Below are 19,967 nucleotides of genomic sequence, written 5' to 3'. Positions count from 1 at the left end.
TATAGCCGGTGTAGATCGTGACCAAAAGATGTCATCCACGCGCCGGAACATGGAGAGAAAGGTCAAGTGGGTGCTCCAAGCTAACGATTTTATGAATTGCTTCAATCAGAATGTCTCTACTCATCAAGTTCTCTCTTTCCCTTTCATCCCAATTTTGGGTGCGACACTATGGCTTTTATCCGTTTCTCCACTTTGGCTCGATTAGGTAATTGTAGCCCGAGAATATGATCATAGCTCTTTCCTATCAGCCTAACTTGTGACTCTTAACACCATGTATAGAACCAGCTCGCTTGCATTTCTTCTTTCTCTCTTAGGAATTGAAAATGGCACACGTGGCGGTGGATTGATCGTTAGTCATCTGGCTTCATCCCCCACCTAGAGGCTTCCGGACAAAACTTCCGGCCACTTAGATCGAATCACCGTTCAAAGATCCTGCATATCTTCAGTTGTCCCATTTGAAGTTCTTTTCTTTTCCCAAAATCCCCCTCAATGGATACCTTTTTGGTTTCAATCGCTTGAAAATGGACAAGCCACTACGGTCATTGGCTCCTCATCCGGCAGGACCCAGCCAGAAGCCAGAGACGAAGGTACCGAAGAGAGAAAACATCTCCCTCGCTTGTTCTGGCTGCAAAGCCCGAAAATCCAAGGTACGCCGATCTTCTACCAAATCCAAGAGACTTTTCTAATGATTAATTTAGTGCGATGGGGCGCAGCCTTGCCAAGCCTGTAGCAAGAGAGGCAAGGAATGTGTTTTTGATGAAACCACAGATAAAAGGCGTCGACTTATTATGAAACGCAAAATGGATAGCCTTGAAGATGATCACGACATGCTACTTCAACTTGTAAGCAAACTGCGCGATTCAAGCAACAGTCAGGTCATCCAACTGCTCAATCTGATTCGGAGTAATGCACCTTTGGATGAAATCAAAGATTATATGGACAACAACATGCACGACGAGCTTGAGAAGACACCCGAACTGATGGATATCGCAAACATTATGAGAGAGGGTAGAGTTCAATCGCGGCGCAGGGTCCTGGATGTGAGACGACTCTCTGATGATCCGCTGTGGGATGTCCCTGCCAAACCCTGGACGAGTCTGACTGATGACAATGCTTTCGTGTCCCACCTGGTTTCGCTCTTCTTTACGTGGTTTCATCCATACATAAACTTCATAGATCGTGATCGTTTCATCAAAGACATGCAGTCCGGGGATCCAGAGAATTCTCTCTACTGTTCACCTTTCCTCGTCAATGCCATCTTAGCCGATGCTTGCGTATGTTTCTATCCTTATTCGAACGAATCGGGTTCAAACTCATGCTTTCTAGGCCTATTCGGATTACCCAGAGGCGTTCGCTCAACCAGAGGACTTAACCTCTAAGGGAAAGCATTTCTATGAGGAGGCTAGAATGCTTTATGAGAATGAAGATGGCAAAGTCAGGTTGACTACCATCCAAGGACTATGCATTCTCTTCTCAAGGTACGCGAGATACCGCTCGTGGCAGGTAAACGTTCAGCTAATCATCCTACAGTTCTTGCCTGTATGGCAAAGACCGACGCGGATGGCTTTACGTGGGACAACTAATCTACGTCACGCAAGACTTACTCGAGGAACACGATTTAGGAACCGAGTCAATATATGCACCAGAGGTCGTGAACCTCACAGTCTGGGGCCTCTACAATATCATGGCGTTAGTTGCCCCGACCCCACATACAGCTTATGTTTACTGACTATGACAGGGCCAACTCTCTTATATTTCACAAGCGGATCATGTTTCGAGCCCCAAAAAGGCCATTTGGAATGCACCCGTCTCCTCAGCCCAGTCACAAGGACCTGTGGACCCCATATCCCTCTCTGGTCGGCGCCATCCCTGCCCATACAGCCCATATGGTAAAGGCCTATTCAGATTTGAGTGTTACCACATTCGAATCCTCTTCGTGGTTTTTCAAGGGGGGCAAGAATTTAAAGAATATGTCCTTTTTGGAAATGCGTGACGCGGCGGATGACTTATATGCACGTCTCAAAGATTGGAAAGCGAACATCAACGACTGCATGAAAGAGGAGACCAACACAACACCACATGGTCTGAGTTTGCAGTATGTCACTATCCACCGCCCTATTCAATATATCTGCTTACATTGGATCCAGCATGTACTGGAATAATATAATCATGACCACTTATGGCTTTGTGCAGAAAAAGGCCTATCAGGAGGATTTAAGCCCTGAAGAATATCAGTCAGTGAAAGAAATCAGATTCACAGCGGCCAGAGAGGTCGGACGACTGATAGATGTACACCGATCCTTATGGGGGAGCGACCGAATCCCAGCGGCAAGCATGCAATCATGCTCAATGGCAGAGAATACTCTTCTCGAGGATCTCGACAACCCCGCAAGCCGAAAGGCTTTCATCGATCTCTGCGTTGTTTCCAAGGCCGCTGCACGTCTCTGGCCTTTAGGAAAGGCAATGCTGCGTGCTCTCCAGGTAGCAGCGAAAGAGTTGGCAGTCACTCTCCCCTCTGAAACAGACGCCTTGTTCTCGGATATCGAGAGCAATTGGTCCCCCAGAGAAACAAAGGATATTAGCAGCAAATATCCAAACTTTGCGATTTATCTTAAGTCGAAGAACAGCAATGAAGCGGAACTTGACACGTTTTTGGAGAAGTGGGACGCTTTGCAAATCGACGATTTGGGCCCATAGCTTAGCGTTCGCTTCAACATTTCTCAGTAAATCCTCCCATCTGTAGATTATAGGTTCGATTCAATCTTATATGTTACTATTGGCGTCTTTGTGGGTTTGATGGTGGCTAAATGCATATTGATCGAATGTTGTTTGGCACTCAGTCCCTTCTCTCTCCTCTTGTGGGCGTTTGGCACTTTAAACACTAAGATTTCGTCCTGTGATTGTTGAATATGCGGCCAGGCACCACAAGAGATTGAATTATGCAAAAGAGGTAAAAAGGCTCAATGAAGGCCCTAAGGCATGAACATATCAAGGTCCGGTGGCTATCGCATACAAAATTCACCGAACGGACAAGGAAAAGCCGCTACGCTACGTAAGCCCTTCCTGCATTCTACGAAGCCGTTTTTTCTGCTCCTTGTATTGTATATCCCCATATTCCACGGTCATTTCGGTTTCGAATGCCTCCAGAACGTCAAACACGTAGTCTTGGCAATTCCAGCCCCGAATGTCATTTCGAACGGGGACTTGATTGGCGATAGTGCTGATGGAGCTGATTTTGGCGACCTCGGCCTCACAGATATATGTAACAACGTATGATTGATCTCAAAGAAGTAAATACATGTATGAGAAAGACAATGTGATTCCTACTCCAGATATACTCCAGGGAGTAATTCCACGAGTCGGCGGATGTTCCTGCATAGGCTGCGCCACCATCCTCTAGATAATATGACACCCCACTCGATCTGTTGTAAACCAAGGCACTGATGTTGTATCGTTGCAGACATGTGTTAGGGCGTTGAAGCATCCTTTCCTTTCCTTTCCTTTCCCTGACAAGAATTATGTTAGTGAAATATGCTTGGTAGACACCTTTGGACTTCGTCAGACATACATATCTTGGTGTGATCCTTTCATCTAACACAACTTTTGGGCAGGGTAATCGGCTTGCATCGCAGAAACGCCAAGATGGCCTCGCCATGTGCCTCCATGGCTCATTGTCATGCAGAGCGCCGAGGTGCTGCCCAGGCCATCCCATGCGTCGTCAAGAGCAGAAACGATTGTCTTGATCTCAGCAGTGGTATCACAGTTGCGCCCTGAGGCTTGGTAGTAATAGTTATAGTCCTTTCCGTTAAAATCCGTCAGTCGGCCTGTAACGGCATCACAGCTTTTGGCTGCACTTTGCTGATAGATCTGGTCCGCAATTGCAATGACGACTGCCTGGGACTTGTTGGAATCACTGAACTTGGTGCTTCCTGACTTCTTGTTACTCTCGGAGACGGAGATTGCAGTTCTTTTCACAAGTCCAATCTCATTTCTCTTCGCGATGCTCCTTGTCTCGAGCTCAGGAAACCCAGGGTTGCTTCTTTTCGCGCCTTTGTGATGGTCGGAGCAAGCGGATTTTGGGTCCTGTCCTGAGGCATCGGTGGCGAGACCAATCACTCCGTGCCATGTGCCGCCGTGATCAAAATCAAGGCACACTGCATTGGCGCCGTCAGAGTGTAATTCATCGAATGCATCTGAGAGAGCATTGGTAATAGTCTTTGCTCGCTGAGTGCTGTCGCAATTGCTCCCTGTCGTGTATGAATACACATAATATTTATACCCAACTCCATTTTCAGTGACGGGGATTATCGCTGACTTGCCACAAATCTTGTCCGCGTCCGGTTTGTTACCAAGCCAACTAAAGTAGTTGCCAACAGCTCCAGTAATTACGAGGCCGAGTGTACCAGCCGCTCCGATGATCGCAGTAGCGCCTGCACCGTCCCATTTGTGGACGATGGTATACTGATCGCTTGTCCGGACAGCTAGCTCCCCGTGATCACTCTCATTGCTTTGGTTCAATGTCTCCTTTGTTTCGACCGCAAGTGCCGAGCATAGCCCTTGCATAGCTAGAAGGGAAACGAGGACGGATCCAAACTGATCCGAGATGCTCTTGAACATGATTGAGATATTGAGAGCAGTCCCGTGTCTCTGTTGTTTGAATATAATCTATGTCTAGTCAGCAATATCCCACAGGAGTAAGGCAGAACGGTTCTACCACACATACTGGTATACTGGTAAGAAGATGGATGGAAATGCCACAAAAGAATAGAGAAGAAGATAAACACAAAGATGATCCAATTCTCGAGTTGCCTCTGATACAGCTCTCGATTTGTTCGAGGGCTGGTGGCCTTTTATATGCCCGCGACTATGTTAGTTATCTGTGGATATCAAGTAAATGCCTCAGTTCATAGCACTATTCACATATCCATGTCAGATTCCATAAATAAACGGATCTTTATTCGGTCGAAGAATAGCCCCCAAGTCGCGCGATTGTGGATCGAAGGGGAAATATATTGTTCACTCGTCAGGAATTGGGGGCGAGAGACGAACAAGGTCAGCGTCTATCACCTGGACAACTTCTGAAAATACCGAAAAAGGACTGCAGAACACCTGTTCTCCCTGTACTTAGTCCCAGCCTGGACGTGAAATACAAGTCTAAGGTCCGAAGCTCCGTCGCAGCTCTGAAAGCTCCAGTTCGTTATATGAGAACTGAATACATGTAAAAGAGCAGTCCCCGAAAAAAAGTGGATACGAAGGCGTAGTGTGGCACTGCTGTGCTCTGAAACTGAGAGGCAGCTTAGTGGGGGCGAGGCTTGCACTTGCAACGGTTGGGGCTAACGTTAGTTTAGGGACTAACTTAGTTGATCACACTTGGTATTTATCAGGCTTCTACAAGATACCAGCCCTTTTTGGTATACATCTCAACCCTATGAAACTCGAGATTGAACCTCAAGACTAGTAATGCCAATTCTTAATCTAACAACAACACTAACGCGCGTTCCATTCTCCTTTCCACGGCGTCTTCCAGTGGGGAATTTTCGCCCGTAAGAATAGGGGCTAAATAAGTAGAAACGATTAATCCAAGGCAGAGTAAGCCTTGCGGAGCTACTTTGTATTAAAATCATTGTTCCTATCACTACCCATATACCCATATAGGAAAACGGGATTTCATCAACTATTCCATACTGGGTATAGATGAGGAAATACGGGTACCACTGGATCTACATACGTCTTTTCTCAATCTTATTATTGGCCAGCCAGGTAAGCCAGGCCCGCTCATGGATTTTCCGGTTTCTTCAGCCACTTAGGTACCATTTATACCTGAGACAGCCTGGGGCCAAAAGGCGTCGATGTATCGCCATCATGCGATTCTTAACACTACTTACATTGGGGGCCGAAAGAAAGATTTCCGTTTCTCCGAGTCAACGCGATGCCCACGAAGGGCAACAGGTGGGCGTACAGACACTTGATTCTACTCTGTCTGCTTCTTCGGGTGGCACGATTGACTTTATCAAAACGTAGTTCTCTACAGGGCTAAATATATTGTATCAGTTTATCACGTGCCCATTCAGGATTGGAAACATAAGAAGCGAACTGAGTTCACTGGGACATTCGCTGTCCTCTTCAGTTCTTTCGCCTGCTCAAAATGAGGTTGTGTCATCAGCCTGCCGTCCTCGTCAGCAAACTATGGCAGAAATCACCAAGTGCGCAATAGGAGAAACCCGCTGTAGCCTCGAATATGGATTCAATTGACTAAAGGATAAGCCTAGAATATATCTGGCGGTCCGAAGTCGATGTGATCGGTGTTTCTTCTCTCTTTATATTCATATAGTCCGCCACATTTTCTGGGAGCATTCCACGTGCTCCACAGCTAGGCGCCGAGGCCGATGGTTATCGGTTTAAGGTTATCCCTAGGCTGCAGTTATGGTACAACAGAGACTTCGGGCATCTGACTGCTTTTATAAGGAACCGCTACGGGTGGTTGCATCGACTGGTCGTGAGGTAATTGTTGAGTGGCACGGACTATGGTATCTGATAGCGCGCCCGCTTCCGCAGACCTCATCTAGCGTTCACTTTTCTCCAACCTCGTCCTCTCATGTCCTGATTGACCCGGCTTTACCAGCAATGGTCGCACGCAGTGCACAATGCAGAATATGGGCATTACAAGTCTGGTGATTGGCAATCCCCCTCCCCTCATTCGATCCTGACAAAAGGCCATGCGGATTGGAACCCGTCTTCACGAGGCAGTGGAACTGGGTAAATTAAATGTGGTTGATGCTCTTCTTGCCAGGGGAGCCGATCTTGTCTTCAAGATGTAAAGGGGGAAATCAGCGATTGACACAAAGCTACGCACGTTGCTATGTCGGCGATTGCTGATCGTTGGGATTCGGGATGGCGGTCAATCTGAAGATGGTAGTAGCTGAAGAAGTGGCTCCTTAATAAAGGTGTTTGCACCAACGTTTCCACGTTGTAGATGTATGCTTTTGCACTAGCGACGGAAATGCATCTGATTAGACTTCTTTGTCAACGTGGTAAATGTTTCAACCTTATCAATACCACACGACTCTTATCAGCATATCTATCCATGTGGGTTGAGTTCATTGTAGGGCGAGGTTGCGGATCCGTTATAAGTTATGACGGGAAGCACTAACCACATGTAGTAAAAAGATCCCCTCCACCATACAAAGTGGACTTTTATTGCTTGTGTTAATAGCAGATAGAATATGGGTTTGTGGGTTTTTATTGGGAGAAGATGTGTATTGAATGGACCATCTCGATAAATAGCGATGGTTCGCTTTAGAGTCCACATAGATAGGAGCTCCGCCATTGTCTACGGCCTTTATCTGAAGCTTCTGGGTTCCCCTCACCACATCTTGACGCCCCTCATTCTTGCGGCTTACGATCCGATCTCTTGTGGACTGCCTAGTCTGTACATCAGATCCGAGTTCGAAGGTTGCTTCTTCAAAACGCATCCCCTCATTGGAGGTGATGGCAGACAGACCCTGAAAACTGTACAGTATAAAGGCAGCCCTCTGCTCGAATACAATCCACACTATTGTTTTACACTACTTCAACCTTCAGTACCATTGGTTTGGAACAATTGTCCGAAACCTCCAATCATGGCAGTTCCCTTCACCTACCACGCTAAGGCGCAATCCACCTTTAAGCCTCCACTTATCGCCAATGAGAATGCCTTCTTGGGCGACGTGCAATCTAGGTACTTATTTAATCTGGTGTTTAATCATGATAGATATTGTCACTAACTCCCCGCAGCGAGAAAGAAAACCCAGACAAGCCCATATCGTGTGGATTCTACCGTCTGGAAAAGGGCACCCCCTTGGTTTACACATACACCTACGACGAAATGAAGATTATTGTCGAGGGCTCGTTTGAGATTTCCGATGAGACAGGACAGAAAGTTACAGCAACTCCTGGGGATGTGTTCTATTTCCCCAAGGGATCCACCATCACATTCACGACGGAGGACTATGGGTTGGGCTTCTATGTGGGTACATCCTCAGCTAGGAAGGGCGACGCTAACGAAAGCAGACTGGACAACGGAAGCAGGGAGAGGCCTGAACATATAGTCCACAAGTCGATAGTTCCATAGTCCCCAACAAGATATTAACAATTATCGGGGATCCCCGTGCCTGAATCCATGGTTTTCTCAGCTTTGTTTTTTACACTAGTCCCAATACGGTAGTATGCTTTTCCCCCTTTCCCCAAGTATGAGTGGACGGGGGACAATTATTGAAATAATCCCCGATGCATACATGCAATGTGCGACATCCACTAGTCCCTTCAAATCACTATTATAGCCGAGCATGTCCACCACTCAAGGTTCCATTCTAGCCCCATAAGGAGGGGCAGGGGTATCAAATTAACCCGCGTTAGGGCCTTTTGAGGCCGATCCGAGAAGAATAGGGCGAGAATAGCGATCGGAAGTGGACCAAGTTCAGCTCGCCTCGATAAACTCATCCACTCTAGTGGGTTTGACACGATAAAATCAGGCGGGATAGCACAGCCTGTATGACGTGGGGGGAGTTGCTAGGGCAACATTCAGGCTTCAGGAAGGGGGGATCGGACAGGGTGGATTGTAGAAAGTAAGAAATCAAGATCACATCGATCGCGGGTGGAGTGATCGACTGGAATAATAAACACCTTTCTTTTTCCGAAACAAAGACCTTTTGTCTTCTTCTGCCCATTGTTCCTTAGTGCCTGCCAAACGCTTATCGGCCCAACCCAACCCCTCTTCAACAACCATCATGGCCATCGGTTCAGAGGATGGGCTTCGTCTCCCCAATCCGCCCCCATTGTTGCACACTCGTCATGAAACATTCGACCGTCCTTCGACCCCCGCCGAGCATGGCTTCACCAGTCCGCCACAGACTCCCCAGGGCAGTCCCAGCAAGAGTCGATTGCCTCCTGGCGCACTCGACCTGCCCAATGTCTTTGATAAGGCCATGAAGTTGACGCCTACATCACCCTCCAAGTCAACCTACAACCACTACAATCATCCCATGTTCTCGGGAAAGGGGGAGGACTTCAACGAGAGCGTCATCCACCAAGCCCCCTCCAGCCCGACGCGCAGAGCAAACAAGGAGAACACACCCCCAAACCCAGCGCGCCTGACCAAGGACTTGGGCACCGCTCCAGCAGCAGCAGCCCTGTCGCGCCAAGAACCATATCAACAACGCGATGCCGAGACAACAAGACGCCAGGTGCAGATGCGCGGGCTGACACCAGAAGAAATCGAGAAATTGGCCCAACCCCGCGTCAAGCGTCTGGTCAATGTGACCCAACTCTGTAAGTCCAACTCAACACCAGCCCCTATACCCAGAGCTAACAGGCAGCAGATTTCCTGGACCACTACTTCGACCTCCTCAGCTACGTCCACAACCGCCAAACCCGCCACACCCAATTTAAAGCCGCATACCCCGATCCTCCCGTAACCCCTGAAGAAGAGCACGAGCCCGCGCTCCTAAAATACCTCGGTCGCGAACGCGCCCATCTCCGCAAGCGTCGTACCCGTCTTCGGCAGGGTGATTTCCAGATTCTGACTCAGGTCGGTCAGGGTGGTTATGGACAAGTGTATCTGGCGCAGAAGAAGGATACGCGTGAGGTATGCGCGTTGAAAGTTATGAGCAAGAAGCTGCTTTTCAAACTCGATGAGATCCGTCATATTCTCACCGAGCGCGATATTCTCACAGCTGCGAAGAGCGAATGGCTTGTCAAGTTGCTCTATGCCTTCCAGGATGATACCCAGATCTATTTGGCGATGGAGTATGTCCCCGGTGGTGATTTCCGCACATTGCTGAACAACACTGGTGTTTTGCATAACCGACATGCTCGTTTCTACATTGCCGAGATGTTTAGTTGCATTGATGCGCTGCATGTGCTGGGTTACATTCATCGAGACTTGAAGCCGGAAAATTTCCTGATTGATTCAACGGGACATGTCAAGCTGACTGATTTCGGTTTGGCGGCTGGTATGCTGAGCCCTGGCAAAATTGAGTCGATGCGCGTTAAGCTTGAGGAGGTTGGCAACACGCCTGTTCCTTTCGGTCGACCTATGGAGCAGCGTACAATGGCTGAGCGCCGCCAAGGTTACCAGTCCCTGCGCCAGCGCGAGGTCAACTATGCCAAGTCGATTGTCGGTTCACCTGATTACATGGCGCCTGAGGTTCTCAAGGGCGACCAATATGATTTCACTGTTGACTACTGGAGTCTGGGCTGTATGCTCTTCGAGGCGTTGGCCGGATACCCGCCCTTCGCAGGTGCGACAGTCGAGGAAACCTGGCAGAACCTGAAGCGCTGGCAGAAGGTGCTGCGCAAGCCTGTCTACGAAGACCCGAACTACTTCCTTTCGCGACGAACATGGGACCTGATTACGAAGTTAGTTGCCGGCAAGGAAACACGATTTAAGAATATCAAGGAGATCCACGCACACGATTACTTCACCGAGGTTGACTTTGAGAACCTGCGTGAACAGCGCGCGCCTTTCGTTCCTGAGTTGGATTCCGAGACCGATGCTGGGTACTTTGATGACTTCAGCAGCGAGGCTGATATGGCCAAGTATAAGGAGGTGCATGATAAGCAGCGCGCATTGGAGGATATGGCTGATCGCGAGGACAAAATGGGTAAGGGGTTATTTGTTGGGTTTACGTTCCGGTATGTTGTATCTTCTCTATAGTACCAGTGGAACAGTCTGCTAACGTATTCTAGTCACCGCAAACCAGCTGTCGACAGTGGAGGCCGCAGCTCTCCCCGCAAACCGATCGCGACGGACGGCACATTCGGGACGATGTTCTAGTTTTGACCTGTACTCGGCCTCTTTCTCTTCTATGTTTCGCTGGTGCGTGACTCCGAGCTGGATCTTGGTTTCCTTATGCCCCATGTCCCAGTATTGAGTTTAATGGCGCATTTCTATCTGCTATCTTGCATCCTGCTGTTACATTACTTCCAACGCGATACGTCTTTCTCTTTCTCGCCTTCTCTTGTTCTAGCTCTATGGTCCAGGTCGGAGGTTCCAATTCGATTCTTGTATGATACATACTTAGACCGGCAGTTTGTGTCTCCTGTCGGTTGTTGGTTGCTTGTATGGATATGGAGTTATGACATTGATCTTGCGCGCATGTGTTGAGTAGCACGTAGGCTGTAGCCTGTAGATCTCACCACGACAATTGCGATGATGTCTCTAGTAGGTAGGAAGCTGGCGCACCATACGGAGAATCTCAGACTCGCTATCACCAATGACAGCACGGCCATTGACCCAGTCAACAGTCTACATCACATGCAAATTAGCAACCCAATCATCACCTCGAGCTGAGAATAAATGAGGAAACATACCAGAGGCCGAGTGAAGTTATCATTATCCTCCTTAAATTTCTTAAGCGCATCCTCCGCATCACGAGCACCCTTCACCAACTCAGCAACACCATACGTAGCCTTCTCACCCTGTCCTCCAACACCACTAAGGGGCGAGATGTAATCCAGGATACTGCGCAGCTGGTCGGGTGTGGGAGGGGAGGTGGTCACCTCCAGCTCGAACTCGCCCCGCTGCTGCTTGGCATGGCGGGAGTGATCACTTGCTTGGTCCTCTGTGGCGGTTTCGCCGGCGGTCGAGGAGGCTTGTTTTAGGATGTTGAGGGCTCGCGTCGACGATGCCAGACTGGGGGAGTGGAAGAGGGTGATTGGGTCGAGGGTTTTGCTCTGGATTGTATTAGTTTTGTCTGAATTGGCTGGGTGGGGTTTAGGGGGTCAAAGCTGTTGGGTTTGGGGCTGAACGTACGAAGCGGAACATCTTTGCGGTTGGGGGTTGTAATTGGGGGTGTGCAGGTGGAATGGAGGTTGAGGTGATGTGGACGTAGCTCAAGTTCCTGGATGATGTCATGTGCTCGTCGGGTCGTGTCGGGCCGACTATAGGAAGTTGCGCTCCTCCGAGAATGGAGTCGATGTCTATGGGCATTGGCATTGGCATTGGCATTGCTAATTTATTGATACTGGGCCATCCATGGATGATATACTGCCTGTTGGTGCCTTTTATTACTGTTGCCTTCAAACCCCATGGAAGAGCGCATCTTAACGTCTTTCTATCAAAGGGTGTGGCGTCCCTGTCCTTTGTTGATTTGATTTTCTGTTGTTTTTCTAGGGCGGACAGTTAAATTTCTTCCTAGTGGTGCGAAATTTTGGTGGTATCCTATCGCGTTAAGAGGAATTTCAGTGTAAGAAAATTTTGTTTCTGTTGCTAAGAGAAGTTTGGCCCAAGAGTAAGGACCTTAAATACCTAGTGATCGCCACGGGTCGCCGTAGGAGGGTGGCAATTACCTATTGTATTCTATGGCTATACTAGCTAGCAAATTATGTCAATAGCGTTATATTGCTGGTCTAATGACTAGAATATCTATTCAATGTATAATGCACCAGAGTATCTATCTTAGCTAATTTCTCGACCTCGGTTTTAGGAACCAACTCGCCTTGACTGTTTCTGAGATTGAACGCGATGATTGGGCCCTGAAGCGCTTGGTTTCCATAATCTGATTGGTAGATTCGACAGACGTTCTTGTCGTTGAAGTGCGTCAATGCAGCAAGTCGATCATAGACTCGCTTGGCGAGGAACCCAGTGTGGGCAGAAATGTTTGCCATTGACCCGTACAGACGTTCGTGCGTGTCAATTGCGGCATCCAGCGCGATAATGCTGTGGAAAGGAAGGGTACCGTCTTCAAGTTGCTTATGGATCGTCGTTTCTTTTTTCGCATGCTATTGCGCTCCGGACGCTATCACCATATCTACTGTCCCCCTACCAAAGAACTTACGCCGTTCGAGAATGCGGGCAGCGCTTTTTCGGACAATCAACGCTCCTAGATCAGGAAATCCAAAAATCTTGTAAAAGCTGAGCGCCGTAAAATCTGGCGCAGCATTTGCATCCCCTAGGTCGAGAGCAGCGGTTGACACAAACGAGGCGGCGTTAAGCAGAGTGAAGACATTCGCTCCTCCGTCGGCTGCGAAACGGATCTACTCGCACCATCGGACAGGGAGACGTCGGCCGTTTATGTTAGACTAGGCCGGAAAAGCAAATAGCTTGGGCGCTCTCGACTGAGTTGTGCCTAGCTCGGAGATCCAAGCATCCACATCGGCATCATGGAAACATTGATAACCTATCTTGGCGACCTCCCGTACACCGATAACACTGGTATGAGAATCAACATAGTAACCGTACTAGAAACCTCGTGAATCAAAATCCCGAAATGAGTCTGCAACTAGCTTAATAGCCGCAGTCGCATTTGCCACAAAAACCACGTTAAACACGTCGGGGCTGGCATTAAAGAAATGGAGAACCCGTGATCGTACATTCTCTGTGCGCTGTGTAGACAATTGCGATGACAAGGACATTGAATGGGGATTTCTAAATAGACTAGATTGTATATCACGAGAGAACGCCGTGATCAATGACTTGGCATAGAGAGTTGTACCGGCATGATCAAGATAAGTTGTCTCTGTAACCGTGGAATATAATGGTCAGTACAAGTAGATCCACTAATCTTAAGTATGGGGCCATACGACTTAGGAGGGGGTACTCTTGCTCGCGGAGGGCATCCATATCGGCAAAGTATCCCTGGCCATATTTGCCGTGCCTACATTGCTTAGGGCCACTGTCTATCATAATTGACGAGAAGAATGGATGCAAGAACTTCAATGATGGCCAAACGACCAGTTATATATAAATGTCTCAAACGATTGACGAACAGGAAACTTCTGATAGTTCTCAAAACAAGTAATTGTCTCTGCGGGATTTTCATCTTATTATTATACGTCGCGTTCTATGCAACAAGGTGCTTTTTAGAGGTCTCTTCTAGTGGTGTTTAGATATTCACAATTAGCTGGTGGGGATTATTGGTAAGCTTAATTCTAAGGCCCGCCATCAACTTCGTTAAGGCTGGAGAATATTCACTTGGATCGTTCATAATGCAGGGCAAAAGGCGCTGTAGCGCTGCAATTTAATGAATCTAACCACCCTAAAAGAACACAATTGAGAGATTATTATCTGCTGTTCCCGTTGCTATTGAGGACAAGGTTTGCTTCGGAGCAATAGACTTTGGTCGCAATGCACACTGAAGAAAGTCATCAGTTTTGGACAACCCCTCCCCGTCATTGTTTGCCCCTCATAACTTATGGGCAATAGGGCTTAAAGAGATAGACAGTTGACTCCGTACATGACTAACCCAGAAAAGATAGGAAAGGACAGTATAAGGCATCATGACTGTTCCCCTTCTATAATTTTAGTTCCCAATTCCACTTCAGTGCCTAGACCAGTACTGTACAGGAATTCTACGTCCCTCACTAGTATTATCACACGAACTAGCGACGAGCAATTATTGTAGTTTTCCTTGCTTGCTTTGGGGTTGGGGAAGGGATGCAATTTCTCACGGCAAACTGACAACTTGTTTAAATATATAGAGGCCAAGTGTCACATTATGAATTATTTTGAAAAGGATAAAAACTTGGGTCCTTTTAGGTAGATAAGTGAGTGCCACTTCCTGAACTTTGAGCCTCACCGAGGCCTTTCTCGGCTTAATTGTCGTTTACATTGTCAGGCCGCCCTCGTGGCGCACGGCTTCGAAACCGTTGAGTGATTCTACTGTACAGGATGGATCGAAATCAGTTTCACCACTCTATTCACATAGTTTCTTATCCGAGCCCTATTTTAAAACAGCTAATCCAATTTTGGTTGGGCTCCTTTCAACGTATTGAAATATCTTGTAAGGCTTTGTCACATGATCTAAGTTCTGTAATTCAGTGGAAATAACGTTAGTTAACTAACGTATTTCACTACCGAGTGGCCACCACCACCGAGTGGCCATCTCCAAAACACATAGTAAATGCAATATATTACAACCTTATATTTCAACAACCGCGTTATGGTGTGATTTCACTCTCATTAGATAGCTACTGATAAGGATTTTTAACCCTATATATGTATTTCAAGAACACCGAAATGCTACAATATCGTGGTATTGAAAATTACGTTGCTTAAAGCCAGAAATATATATAACGCAATCACGGAGTCACAAATATTTTCTAAACTCCCTAGAGAAGATAGATGTCACCCAAAAAGCATTAGGCTAATAGGAAAACTCTATATAGACTACCGTTGTTGAAATATTAAGTTGTAATCAATCGCGTTTACTATGTGTTTTAGAGATGGCCACTCGGTGGTGGTGGCCGCTCGGTAGTGAATTACGTTAAGTTACCCAAACAATTGACATAATCAGCTTCATGCCCCTCATCCCTTGTGAACTCCCCCCCGGCGGCAGTCCGATTGTGAACGTCCATCAAGCTGTGTCCCATTTGACGAGCTTGAAGCTCCGCATGACTGACTTGGGTGTTTAACCGATATGTGAATCAAATATATCCCCCATTTCGTGCGACTTATCACATCAACCACAATGGCCGATCCCCTGTCCATCGCATCAGGGATTGCGGGTTTGCTCTCACTTGGTATTCAAGTCACCCAATCTTTGGCCAATTTCTACATTGCATACAAGGACCAGGACAACAACTTGGCAAAGATTACGCAGAATCTCAAGAATATTCAGGGCATCTTTCGATGCCTTCACGTTGCAGTGCAGGATCACCGATCCAAGGCTGACGCACAAGAGATACTCAAGGAAGCTGGACAGGCAACGCATAAGTGTGAAGAAATTATCAAAGAGCTGGATATGGAATGCCGAAAAATTCAGAAAGATCTGGCCCCCGGCTTCAAGGGTCGCATCCAAGTTGCTGGCCGTCGCGCGGCCTACCCATTTAGAAAAAGCACCTTACAGAAGCTTGAAGAAGACATTGGCGAGATACGTGCAAACTTGTCGTTCGCACTAGATGTCCTACAGCTCAAATGCCATGACCAAATACAAGATGATATATTGGAACTTAAAACTCTTCTTGAGCGAACAAACGCCAGTCAGGTCTCTTCCACGATTCGTGCCTGGCTGATGGCACCAGATGCATCTCTCAATCACAACGCTGCATGTGCGAAACGTCATCAAGATACGGGACTATGGTTTGTCAATGGCTACCATTTCACGAACTGGCTAACGGAACACAACTCTTTTCTGTGGCTTAATGGCTTCGCAGGGTGTGGCAAGACGATCCTCTGCTCAACGGCAATTCAACATACGTTTCGTGAGATGAAGCAGGGGCGGAAAGTAGGAATTGCGTTCTTTTATTTTTCCTTCACCGATGAGTCGAAGCAGGACAATGACGGCATGCTACGCGCATTGCTCATGCAGCTGTCGGGACAACTTGACGATGGTGAAAGGGATCTAGAGCAGTTGCATGCATTATATAAGTCGGTTTCCCCTCCAGTGGGAGTTTTACTCGACTTATTTCAATGCTTCCTTAACCGGTTCCGCGATACCTATATTCTGCTCGATGCGATAGACGAAAGCCCTCGAGACGGGAAGAGAGATGGTGTTTTAAGAGTAATACAGGTGATACGCAATTGGTCCTTACCTGGTGTCCATCTTTTGGTGACAAGTCGCAACGAGCTTGATATCCGTGAATCTTTGGATCCTTCGTATGACCAGGATCGTTTGATGAGGGATTTGGGAAATGACAAAGACATCATGAATCTTGTCTCTTATCGGCTCAATAATGACCCAAAGCTCCGGAGGTGGAAAGCGCGACACGGGGAAATTCAATCACAATTGACAACGGGTGCGCAGGGAAAGTCAGTATCCAACAATGAACACAGTTCCCTATACTTTGGCTGATTTTACATGCAGTTTCAGATATGTCGAATGTCAGTTCAACGCTATCAGACGGGCGCGAAACCGGAATCAGTTGGATGAATGTCTGCGGGCTTTGCCCCGCGATTTGGATGAAACGTATGAACGAGTCTTGTGCAGTATTGACAAAGAGTACATTGACGACGTGCGGCGAGTTTTGACTGTGCTTTGCTTTTCTGCTCGGCCACTCACGGTCAACGAGCTGATTGAGGCCCATGCTGTTGATTTAAACGAGCCACCACATCTAGATCGTGATGGTCGTTCGTACGGGCAAGATGATCTTGCCGACATTTGCCTTGGTCTTATCGAGTTCGCGGCCACGGAAGATGACAACGGACAAAACTCCTTGATTGCTCGCATAGCGCATTTCTCCGTTCAGGAGTACCTACAGTCAGATCGCATACTTCAACAAAATTCAAGGAGATTCGCCATGCGAAGTGCGCCTGCGAACACCGAACTAGCCCACATATGTCTTGTCTATTTATTAGAACCCGGTTTCTCTGTGGAGGTCTTAAGCAAGAGAAAGCTCAAAGAGTACCCACTTGCTCAATATGCCGCCGGACATTGGTTCCATCATTATGCAATCTCGGAAGAAGGGAAGCCTAGAATCGAGAAATTGGTGGTAAGGCTGTTCACTGGGAAGATAAAGCCTTTCGCTACGTGGATACGCTTACATGACATGGACCGTCCGTGGAACAAAAAAGTGGATTATGATCGCCCTGCTACTGATATAGCATCACCACTGTACTACGCAGCCAGGTTGGGATTAGAATCCGTTTTGAAGAGTATCTTAGCTACTGGGACTGAAGGTTTATCGGTCTCAGTGAATGCTCAAGGTGGACGGCTCAGCAATGCGCTCCAGGCTGCATCAATCAACGGTCATGAAAAGGTGGTACAAATACTGTTGGATCAAGGTGCCGATGTAAATGTCCAAGCTGGAGATTATGGCAGTGCACTGCAGGCCGCATCATCCGGAGGCCATGAGAAGGTGGTGCAGATGCTGTTGGATCGAGGTGCCGATATCAACGCCCAAGGTGGTCATTTTGACAATGCACTACAGGCCGCATCGACCAACGGCCATGGAAAAGTAGTGCAGATGCTGCTGGATCGCGGTGCCGATGTGAACGCCGAAGGTGGTGACTATGGCTATGCACTGCAAGCCGCATCATCTGGAGGGCACGAGAGTGTAGTGCAGATACTGCTGGATCGAGGTGCTGACGTTAACGCATCAGGAGGGCATTTTGGCGATGCACTCCAGGCCGCATCATCCGGAGGCCATGAAAGGGTGGTGCAGATGCTGCTGGACCGAGGTGCTGACGTCGGCGTACAAAGGGGACAATATGGCAATGCAGTTCAGGCCGCGTCGTTTGGTGGCCATGAGCAGGTGGTGCAGATGCTGCTGGATCGAGGTGCCGATGTGAATGCCCATAGTGGTGTCTTTGGCTATGCACTACAATCTGCATCATCCGGCGGCCATGGAAAGACGGTGGAGATACTGCTAGACCGGGGCGCCGATATCGATGCTCAAGGTGGACAATACGGCAATGCACTTCAGGCCGCATCATGTAGTGGCCACGAGAAGGTGGTGCAGGTGCTGCTAGAGCGAGGTGCTGATATGAACGTGCAAGGTGGACATTTTGACAATGCACTCTATGCCGCCTCAATTAATGGCCATGACAAGGTGGTGCAGATACTGCTAAATCAAGGTGCTGATGCCAATGCCCAAGGGGGATTCTTCGGCAATGCATTTCAGGCCGCCTCATTTAACGGCCATGATAAGGTGGTGCAGATGCTGCTGGAGAGAGGCGTTGATGCTAACGCTCAAGGTGGATATTTTGAAGACGCATTCCACGCCGCCTCATTCAACGGCCATAGTAAGGTGGTGCAATTGCTGCTGGATCGATGTGCCAATGCCTACACCCAAGGTGGATAGTTTCACGATGCAATCCAAGTACTGTAAGTCGCCGGGATTCAGGGTCACAGGAAGGTGGTGCACATGCTTCTAGGTCGGAGTTTCGACATCAATCGAAGATAGAAGATCCAGCACTCGGTGGATAAGACCTGGCTAGTTGAATCTACTCTCAAATTATGTTGAACGGTCAAGGCGCATCGCCTAATTCCATATATCATATGTGAGGAGTTCTACTCACCTAGCCGCTGCTCCATGTAAGCGGTGTGGGTGTGGGCTACGGTATTTGAGGATCCACATCTTTTAGAGGGGCCGCGAAAGGAGCAAAAATCCTTTGTTTTGCTTGTTTGCAGGATCGACGTTCTAGAAGCCCCTGGAGAGATACAGGTCTAATACAGAGCTAATTTTACGCCAGTATTTACAGCTGTATTGGATTATCTACAGTTGTCGCTCATATTTCGGAAGATCTAACACTACAATACCATTTTGAACCGGAAGTCAGCCCTATAGGCAATACGCGAGTTTTGCAGGCAACCAAAGCCTTGCGCGGCGCTTTAGAAAACTCTCGAGTCTAGGAAGCACGAGCCGAACAAGAGTGGAAACGTCAATGGAATGTTCCACGGATCTGGAATCCTACCACGCGGTGGATTTAACGCCGAAAAGTTCATAGTTGCTGTACCACTTTGAATGCAGTTTCCAAGCGTGATGTAAAGTTCTCATCAATACAGTATCATCCAAGGTCAAACGAAACTAGTGATCCATTGACTAGTAGCCTTTATAGTAATATCTATGTTGCGTTACATATAGCCAGCCACCTGTCCCCTTAGGCACCTATCAAACCCGAATCGACAAGCACGTCTTGTCTTGCGCTCGTTGGCCAAATGCAAGATCTTAGGTTGTAATTACCAATAACCTAGTTCATAGTTATGCTTTCCAGATTTTGCGACTTAAATGTTAGTTAGTCAACAAGGAAAGCTCTGGATGATACATGTATCTGTTTGGAAAACAAATAATAGATTTACTATATAGGAGATCGATAAATAGGTCACACGGTTCTTTGTTTCCCACGTCGACCAATAAGTTACACATCTATGATTGTTAATATGTCTTTTCCCTATGGCACGTGCAGCGCCTTCCGACCGTTCCTTGTCCGAAAAACAATACAACCCGAACTGAACCCGGCTACCGATTTACCTTCACAGTCTAGGAGTTCGTCATATACATATCAGTACAGCAGGCTTGAATAATGATAGCGGAAAGTACAGCACCGATGG

The 19,967-nt window shown here is 47.7% G+C and overlaps 6 protein-coding genes across 6 annotated transcripts; 4 read left to right on the top strand and 2 right to left on the bottom strand.

The window, feature by feature from the left end:
- Positions 1–521: 521 nt before the first annotated feature.
- On the top strand, positions 522–2,697 carry PENARI_c027G10592 (uncharacterized protein; the record flags this gene model as incomplete). Its single annotated transcript, XM_022636129.1, has 6 exons — positions 522–647; positions 699–1,274; positions 1,327–1,478; positions 1,531–1,689; positions 1,739–2,095; positions 2,148–2,697. 6 exons carry the CDS (start codon positions 522–524, stop codon positions 2,695–2,697), a joined length of 1,920 nt encoding a protein of 639 aa, XP_022483997.1.
- An 894-nt stretch (positions 2,698–3,591) lies between these two features.
- PENARI_c027G03614 (uncharacterized protein) lies at positions 3,592–4,617 on the bottom strand (the record flags this gene model as incomplete). Its single annotated transcript, XM_022636061.1, has 1 exon — positions 3,592–4,617. The coding sequence occupies one exon, from the start codon at positions 4,615–4,617 to the stop codon at positions 3,592–3,594; it is 1,026 nt and encodes a 341-aa protein (XP_022484065.1).
- Positions 4,618–7,619: 3,002 nt separating this feature from the next.
- Positions 7,620–8,079, top strand: PENARI_c027G01580 (cupin domain-containing protein; the record flags this gene model as incomplete). Its single annotated transcript, XM_022636038.1, has 3 exons — positions 7,620–7,717; positions 7,774–8,005; positions 8,050–8,079. 3 exons carry the CDS (start codon positions 7,620–7,622, stop codon positions 8,077–8,079), a joined length of 360 nt encoding a protein of 119 aa, XP_022484030.1.
- A 686-nt stretch (positions 8,080–8,765) lies between these two features.
- PENARI_c027G11936 (putative serine/threonine protein kinase) lies at positions 8,766–10,813 on the top strand (the record flags this gene model as incomplete). The annotated part of the gene is made up of 3 exons (XM_022636142.1): positions 8,766–9,306; positions 9,357–10,671; positions 10,726–10,813. The coding sequence occupies 3 exons, from the start codon at positions 8,766–8,768 to the stop codon at positions 10,811–10,813; spliced, it is 1,944 nt and encodes a 647-aa protein (XP_022484075.1).
- A 384-nt stretch (positions 10,814–11,197) lies between these two features.
- On the bottom strand, positions 11,198–13,600 carry PENARI_c027G00350 (uncharacterized protein; the record flags this gene model as incomplete). Its single annotated transcript, XM_022636023.1, has 7 exons — positions 11,198–11,284; positions 11,350–11,712; positions 11,792–11,879; positions 12,473–12,719; positions 12,816–13,014; positions 13,351–13,496; positions 13,561–13,600. 7 exons carry the CDS (start codon positions 13,598–13,600, stop codon positions 11,198–11,200), a joined length of 1,170 nt encoding a protein of 389 aa, XP_022484091.1.
- A 1,846-nt stretch (positions 13,601–15,446) lies between these two features.
- On the top strand, positions 15,447–18,717 carry PENARI_c027G02139 (uncharacterized protein; the record flags this gene model as incomplete). The annotated part of the gene is made up of 3 exons (XM_022636046.1): positions 15,447–16,057; positions 16,782–18,658; positions 18,710–18,717. The coding sequence occupies 3 exons, from the start codon at positions 15,447–15,449 to the stop codon at positions 18,715–18,717; spliced, it is 2,496 nt and encodes an 831-aa protein (XP_022484066.1).
- Positions 18,718–19,967: the final 1,250 nt, after the last annotated feature.

Source organism: Penicillium arizonense, assembly GCF_001773325.1.
Source record: "Penicillium arizonense strain CBS 141311 chromosome Unknown PENARI_contig027, whole genome shotgun sequence".
Taxonomy (NCBI): domain Eukaryota; kingdom Fungi; phylum Ascomycota; class Eurotiomycetes; order Eurotiales; family Aspergillaceae; genus Penicillium; species Penicillium arizonense.
Note: the sequence above shows the minus strand (reverse complement) of the source record. Positions and strands in the feature narration are given on the sequence as shown.